General features: G+C 41.3%; 2 protein-coding genes across 2 annotated transcripts in view; both read right to left on the bottom strand.

Annotated features, from left to right (window-relative positions):
• Positions 1 to 2,334: 2,334 nt before the first annotated feature.
• LOC111330588 (transcription factor Sox-3) lies at positions 2,335 to 5,020 on the bottom strand. Its single transcript, XM_022935462.2, has one exon. The coding sequence runs from the start codon at positions 4,108 to 4,110 to the stop codon at positions 3,109 to 3,111; it is 1,002 nt and encodes a 333-aa protein (XP_022791197.1). The 5' UTR covers positions 4,111 to 5,020; the 3' UTR covers positions 2,335 to 3,108.
• Positions 5,021 to 5,171: 151 nt separating this feature from the next.
• Positions 5,172 to 8,530, bottom strand: part of LOC111330587 (uncharacterized) — a 39,696-nt gene continuing 36,337 nt past the window's right edge. The window contains exon 26 of the mRNA XM_022935461.2: positions 5,172 to 5,660. Within this exon, the coding sequence (XP_022791196.1) occupies positions 5,580 to 5,660 (81 nt within the window). The 3' untranslated portion in view covers positions 5,172 to 5,579. The remainder of the gene's footprint in view (positions 5,661 to 8,530) is intronic.

The raw sequence follows: 8,530 nt of genomic DNA, 5'->3' as shown, positions 1-8,530 counted from the left end.
TTTCATGCGACATCAAACAAAGGGTTCGAGTAAATGTCTAGGCCGAAAGAAAAGCCTGATAATTCAATGTTAGTCCTTGAAAAGAGTAGCGATTGCAGAATGTTTGCTTTGGGTTTTAAGTTGCTCAGATAAATGGGCGATCTTAATAGCGATTTCACCTAATCGAATCACAACACAACGCTTGCCCCTCAAGCTCCATAGCCGCGAAAATGATTCTTTCATACACTCCTAATTTCATCAAACGTGCATTATTGATAATGGAAACCCATAAGTATTTTATCAAAGGTTAAGGTCCGCTTTGTTCATAGTTCGATCGCTATTCAACCAATTTGTCTACACTTAATAATGTCTGCATTAAAGAAATGAATATCTATCCGAAAGTTTTTATGCCGAGTCTGTTCAAATTGTTAAGTGATCCAGTCGACAAGTTCCAAGAAAAACAAAAAAAGCCGTTGAAGCGGACAAAGTTTTTATTCCGCACGTTTCGCTTCGCTACCTGTACATTAGCATTTTAGCTTTGTCTCCTTAAACCAAAAATACTACTCATTTCCATACGTTGTCGCTAGAAACTCAACACCGAAAACAAATTCATGACAGCCACTTTTCTACTTTGGTAAACATCGATTACTAGGCCATTTTCGAGAGTGTGTATCGATATGTATAGGGAAACTTTAGAAGGGTTTTGTGAATTCTTGCAAAATTTCAACCGGAACTTGGTCTACGCTAATAACACCAGTAATTTGTTTTTTTTTTTTTATGCTGTCATTAACTTTCGTGCAAAGACTATATATATCTCTCTCCCTAAATTCCTTTTTCCTTTTTGTAAGTTCTAAAAAAGTTTGTCGAGGATCTCGTCAAAATTTCACGGAAACATACTTTTCGATGTTAGCCGTCACCAAACAAAGTTTCCTTGTTCGTCGAGGATATTATTCATAAAGCAGTCGTGAAAGAGACTACTTTGCATTTCACGCTCTTTGGCCAATATCAGTCATCTAATTGCGACTCAACTACAGCAGTTTTATGACGGCCGTAATTTTCCTCACTTTCGGGAGTTCATTTCAAAAGGAGTCGAACTCTAAATGAAGAGATTTATATTAAAATTGAATGGTGAAATATTATTTGGACAGGGCAGTAATTGCACAAGCGGGAACTCGCAAACGGGTTCAAGATCTAAATGAAATCCTGACATTTGTACGGTAAATAGTAATAAGGCGAAGGCAGAGTTTTACGTCCAATATTGGCGTAACGCCAGATGCTATTTACTCAAGTAAATTTTAAAGAAATTTCCTTCAAACAGCGGTAAACCCTTTCGATCACCGGGCGAACAATGCTAAACTAACTTTCCTCGCACCGAGGAAATGACCAAACGAAAAGTTTAATTTTAGTAACAAAATTTCTGTATGATGCACCGCCACCGATAAACATGTGCTAATTGTGCTTGCAGAACTTGTCAACACATATCAAAACACCGGTGAAATGATTAAAAAAAAATTTTTCGTCGACCGGGAGAAGGGGCGCTCGCTTCAATGGCTGATCGTGATGGTTTGACGCGTGCCAAGATTAAGAATTTAGACGTCTGCACTCTGGAAAAACTCAACGATATTTCGAGGGCCTCAAAGCTGCTTACAGCTGTAATTCTCAGCTGTCTTTATAGCTTTTAGTATCCATGGGAACCGAGAGGCGTTAAAAAATTGGCTAAGAAGAGAATACAGAGAAATCAAGGCCATTTACTTTGCGGTTTCCTTGTGCGTTATCGTCCGACCTACTTGAAAAACTTGTCGGCGTGGGCCTTGACGAAAACTTCACCCGCCCGCTCACTCTCGTAACAAGTTGGCAGTAATGAAGTTGACGCACATTCCAGGAATGTTCTGTTAATAAGCCCTAATGATTATTATTGAAAGGGCTGATAACACAGCTGCCATCAGCACTCAGATCTTAGCCAATCGGCTTCCGGAAAGACCTGTCAACACCTCATTTGACGCACGACGAGTCAACTCTACACGCCGATTTTTCTGTATTCTCAACGCCTGAGTGAAAAAGCGTTCAAATTTTAAAAACACAGCTTTTCCCTCATCTATGCATATACTCGTATTCAAATAGCCCGTTTGGCGAGAAATGGACTCTTTTGTTCGGTGCTCACGAGCTTTTCAGCAAATAAAACAATATTTGTGCAATTTCGGGACGTTGTTTGAATTTCGTGTGCGCGCGACCCTTTAGCCCGGACGAGAACTAACTTTGGAAAGCGACGTGTTTGAAAATGACCGCATAGTGTCCTAAATGTTTCATTCGCCTTGGAAGAAGTTAAAGATGCCTTATGGTTAACCAGCCGGAGAATTATTTTAATGTGCTTTTTTATTTCTTCAAAAGGAAAATAAAGAAATAATTATCTGCTCTCTTTGATCTGAAGTTATATACAAGTTGTTGCTTCTCTTCATCAAGATATCATTACGGAACTCAGCAACACTGACTAATATTAGCATGGTACACATAGGGTTTTGAAATTCATACAAACGTGCTTATCCTACAAAGTAATTTAAACATGCAAGCTAACAAACAACAAGGGTTCAAAGGAACGATTCAGCGAGCAAATGAATGCATGAACATTTAGTCGTTCAACTCGAGAACACTGACAAAAAGCTCGACTCAAGCAAGAATTTTTTTTCAGTCCTAGATACTTATCTCTCGTGTATTGAAAACTACACGAGTCGTTTCAATTACTTGGGTTCACTTCACTTTCCAGCAGAATTATTCACATCCAACAAAAACAATCTGAGAGTGTGGCATAAAGTTCCTTAAATAAATCCACGGCGCGATCTCAATAAATTCTCGCTCTACATGTAAATTCAGTTCTCCGGGAACGACCTGTTCGGATTTTATCCCCTCGTCTAAAATCTCTCCGGCGAATACCACGGCAGCACTTTTGACTTTAAAGTCGAGTCAAGCAATATATCTGCTTAGCTGCTGTGTTGCTTTTTTTTTTTTTCCTGCTTCTCTCTTTTTTTCTTACTTCTCTCTATAAACGACTGAGAACACGATCATGTAGCAAAATACAGAATGAATTTACCGACCGTTTGCGGTAGAAATGATCCCGGCGTTTCGCTAATTCCATCATGGTAAGTGAGTTAACGGCATTGTCCCACTGACGCCTGAAACGTTAGAAATGCTAACCGGAGTTACTCCGCTATGGACGGGCAGACTGCTCGCCACAGAGCTCGATTCTTGCCATTGGCTATAGCGATTCGGAGGAACATGGCTTCCAGCAACTTGATGGTGGTGATTCGCACTCTGTAAATTTGAAGCGTCCCCAGGAAGATACGTATTAATCATATCTCCGAGTTGATCGGTGCAGCTCCGAGCCCGACTGGACTGAGAGCCAGGGCTCGGGATTTCTTGTTTAATGTTTGGTAGCAGTACAGGATTGCTAGGCTGTGAATACAAGGGAGTAATCGAGTTCATCGACGGAGCAGTACCATTCATGGTGTAAGCTTGACCCTGCGATGACACAACAGGGTAAATTTGGCTGCCTCCCATGCTAGTGTAGCCGGAGTGGTGCATGCCGTTCGACGCTTGGAGTTGTGTAGGGGTATGCGGTGATAATGGATGACCAGCATACAGTGTACTATAAGGATCATTCATATTCATCTGGCTGTACGCTGGAATGGAACCGTAAGCAAAACCGTTCATTTGCGCGAAATGTTCGGCCGGGTTTTGCGCCACAGATCGCTGAACTGGCGGTCCACCTTGAGCCCCTAGCATTGACAAAGTATACTTGTTGTCCTTCTTAAGCAAAGTTTTGCTCTTTCGTCGCGGTCTGTACTTGTAATCAGGATGGTCCTTCATGTGAACAGCCCGCAATCTCTTGGCTTCGTCCACATACGGCCGCTTTTCGGCGTCCGAGAGCAGTTTCCACTCGGCTCCTAGCCTCTTCGAGATCTCCGAATTGTGCATCTTCGGATTTTCTTGCGCCATTCGACGCCGTCGCTCTCTGCTCCACACCATAAATGCGTTCATGGGTCGCTTAACGCGGTCCGGACTACACTTTCCATTACTTTCTCCGTTCGCGTTAGAGCCCGTATTCGCAGACGGCGTTAAAATTGTGGTCGTCGACATGGCAAACCGAACGACACAAATTCAAATAAAATTACTTTCAAGTTGGCGGCGGCTAAAATTTCCGCGACAAAATTGTGACGGTTTGTCTCGAGTCCGTTTGTCGTTCTGTCGTGGTACGCTCTCAAAACCTCGTTACACGCTTATGAGGAGCACACGTTATTTTTGACTCTCGCCTCCTCGATCCCATGTGTTATTGATTGGCAGAAAGCGAGCCAACGACAATTGGCCAATCAGCGATCAGCCAATGACACTCTTGATAAATGAACCTTTAGTTGCGTTACTCATGTCAAGCCGTTTGACAGCCTTCCAACCAATGTGACAAGCTGTTGAGCCGCTCGTCAAAGGGGGCGGAGACCGACGTTTTGATTCCGAGATCTCACCGGCCTGTCGACAAATCAGCGAGTGTGATACGCTCATCAGCTGGTCCAATTAAGCCCTAATCACCCGAGCCCAAGGAAATGAACTGTCATCTGTCCGAAACATGGAAATTAGCTGGAAGTTAGCAGGTGCTGATGTGAAACTTGACCGATTGACCGGCACTGTCACTAACTGCACGTGCGCCGCTCACCTGATTTTGGTTCATTCTCCATTGTGCGACGCTGGTTGCCCCGACAACGTACGACCTAATTAGCCCTGGCAGTGACGCTATTGGTGGAGTGGCGGAGAGGCACCAATTAATAAGTTTCACGCGCCAAAAATAATTACGCGAAGTTTTGGATATGATAGATCTCGCGGTCAGAGGAAAAATACAGAAGACTGCCTGGAAAGTTAGAAAACATTTTGGAGATTGGCTCAATCCTTTGGTCTCGGGTTTTAGAAAGTCTTTGTCATACAACCGAGATTTTGATGAATTTGTGATCGGAACGCTATGCAGTCAGCACTAGAATAAACCTCCCGTCGACTTGCTCACAAACAAATCTTGTTACCTCTTGCGGTCGGCGCGAGTACTTTTCAGGCAAAACTTAAGGATGCGAGTGGGGGCGAAAAAAAACATTCAACCCCTGTGAATCGTTTCGTTTGTAAAAAATTACCTCAACGAAACGAAAAAAGCAAGCATACTGTTGTAAAACAAATATATATTTTTATTGAATGTAATAGAAAAATTTCCAATGCTGGCAAGGTGTTAATGTCGTATGTAAATACGAAAAGTCTTGAACAAAAATATAATTTTCTAGGCGGCATGTTATCGACAAAAATATATTACTTTTCCTGGCTGAAACATCTTCATTACATCATATAAGCTAGGGAAATTTGTGAAAACAATTTTTCTGGTCCGATTACGGCCCGATTCAGTTTTTAAATTATAGTCGTGATCACCAACATTTGTTCGCCATAGTGTCTATCACTTTCCGTAAACCAATTTTCCTCCCCAGAGCCTGAGTGACAACAGGCATTTTTTAATCTTCCTCAAAATTAATCAGGAACCTGACTCTGCCGTGTATACAATGTTTACTCGCACGAAAGAACACTCACGTTGACGTGAAATTCTTGTGGAGAAGGGACACAAAGCGTCTCACGTCGAGCGAAACAAACTCACTGAGACGAAAGACCTGCGAGTGAAAAAGATGAAGAGAAAGAGAGTTGAGTTCAAATCAGACATCGTTGTGTGTGGTCTCTGCAGAGGTAGGATAACATTAGATTCGGGTCACTGGAGCTTTCTACACGTGCTGCTAACATAGTGATTAGCATCCATGTTATGTAAACTAATTAAAAAACACAGTTTCGACTCTTGAAACTTTCACGGGCACACAGAGGACATTGCAACAACCCAAGCTTTGATTAGTGAGTAATCTCTTGGGTGACCAAGGCATGGTCACTGAGATACCGACCTATCAATATTAAAGGAACAAAAGCTAAGGTGATACTGTCGCGCGAAAAACACGAAAGACTAGCAAGAATTTGAGGCGCAATCGTGTTTTTCTTTCTTCATTTCAGCAATGTTTACGAAACCTGATCGGAAATACAGCGCATTCAGAGAGGAAGTGTAATCGACGGCTGCTAGCGAGAGGGCAACTTTAGCAGTTCATTATCAAATTGTCAATTGAAATAGTGCGAGCCACCCCGGGTGAAGAAATGTCCCCTACGGCTTGGGCACAATGGCAAATTTAGATAAGATCGCTAACAATTTATCCCCCTGTCATCAGAAGCTTTAAATTAGATTCTACACCGTCCCGCCTCCATGACTAACCCTTAAGATGAATAATTGATTAGCGTTGAAAGATTCCTGATCCTCAGAGGCCATCAATCCGAATTTCGCCAGCTTATGCATTCACGCTCGCCAGAAAAACACAAAAAAACTGACCACAATCCTTAATTCTATTGTCGCCCAGGGATTTTCGCTACTTGATGCAAGAAATAAAAGTGTGTGCAATATCAACTTGTACTCGAACTATCACTGGTTCGGTCAAGTTCGCATTTAAGCGATCGAGAGGCCAGACAAAAGAGTCTTTCTGCATGCTCCAAAGAGTGCTCAAAATTGTAGCGAAATAGCAACGCTGGGGTCCGAGGCTAACGAGAAACGAGCCATTAACATGTCGTTAAGAACCATAGGCAACTTGGGTCTTTTACACGTTTTAAACCACGGAAACGTTAGACGAATCAAAGAATTTATTAGCGGACGACAGAATGCTATGTCGTTCTGTGGTATATCATTATCTGGTAATTTTCGACGCGATCGCAAAACGTTTACACAGCTCGCTAACTACAAAATAAACAATCCTTGCAAGCACCAACAAAATCACGTTCCAATCTAGGATGAAACACGAACTAATGAAATTTTCGACGGAAGTCGCGGCCTTTTCACGGGAAAAAGTTACAATTCTGCGGTGCAAAATTATTCACACGATCGACCTTGCGGCTAAAGTGAATTGGAATCATTTGTGCGATAAATCAACAAGCAACGTTCCCTGAAAAGAAGTAATTTGAAGGGACGGGGCCATTCCATTGTCCGGCTAAGATAACGCCTTTATGCGCCAATTCGAAATTTACCCTTTTCATACGCGAAAAGAAACCACTACATCTTTTGTATTCTTTTCAAACGCGTATCCTTTGGGCTCGGCAATACATCATACACAGTGATAAACATCGCCATAAAACCACACATTAGCAAATTTGCCAGCGGCCGGATAAACCCCTAAGTGAACGATTTTGATATAAACATATCGCAGATCGCTGCATGTCGATGAAAATATTTTGCCTACGATAGCTCGTTTCCACAGGGAGGAAGTTTGACCACGCAAATGGATTCTGTACGGTATGTTTTTCAAATGAGAAGAAAAATTCAACATTAACTTTTTTGCTTTATGTTGGCATGGTTGAAAAAGTCAACTCCGCCGACTAACTTGTACGATGTGAAATTCGGCGCAGCAATTAATTACAACTCAGAAAGAGGTTTTAATTTCGGTAGTTCCAAATTCGTGCACTTAATTTTGCATTCACCTGAACTTTTTCCTCCGACAGAGATTTGTTTTGCTTAGTGTTTCGCCTCAGGGTAAGTGCGAATTTAAGAAAAGCTAAACATGAGTGCATTTCATATAAATTAATCTGAACTAAAAGTTAAATTCTATCTCACGTCAATATATATCTATCCATATAAATACATATATCGTGGCGAATTCTCGTTTTAGATGAGAACGATTTAAAATTGTCTCATCATCCAATTTGTGTATCAAGGAAAGACTAGAACCATATAACGGTGGTTGTGAATTAGAAACATTAAGATCTAGAGATTTTTTTCCTTGCGCACAAATTTATTTGTAAATTTAAGACAGAGATCAGCGCAAAGTTTGTACGCGGGTAGGAGCTACTCAAAGACCTTTGCCGAGCTGATTGAGTAAACATAAGTAAGATAGTGAAAGACAACATTTCAGTTTGTCTAAACATTAAAACAGCTGTTCATAAGCGAGGAAGCAAGCGACGAGGGACAGCGCAAAATCCTTCGTTTTGGCAACTTGACTACAAGTTATCTAATCGCTAATATCACAGATAATGTAGTTTTGAGAAAAAAGATCTTTTTAACGACACACGAGAACCTTTTTTAAGGATTGCGCGCGTACGAATCTCGAAATTTAAGAAACAAGCTTTAAAACGTAGCGAAACTCGACAAAAACATACATCATAAAAATCGTTGATAACAGTTTTGATCACTAAATTGCCACCGCTACTTAGAGGGAAGTCCTTTTTGGATTAGCTTTTTTATCGCCAGAAAGGAGGCGTCAGTTATTAGTTATGAAATCCACGCTCAAAGCCACTAAGATACACATCGATCGGAGATTAGAAGAAAAAAAAAATCAGTTGTTAATCAAAATGTAAAATCAACAATCACTAACAAGGGGAATTTTACATATGCATGAAACTCAAACCTGGAAATGTTTGATCTTGCAAGGGAGTGGGTATCAAAATCACAAACAAATATGATCTT

This window comes from Stylophora pistillata, chromosome 7, assembly GCF_964205215.1.
Source record: "Stylophora pistillata chromosome 7, jaStyPist1.2, whole genome shotgun sequence".
NCBI classification, from domain to species: Eukaryota; Metazoa; Cnidaria; class Anthozoa; order Scleractinia; family Pocilloporidae; genus Stylophora; species Stylophora pistillata.
This window is presented reverse-complemented; position numbering and strand designations above follow the sequence as displayed.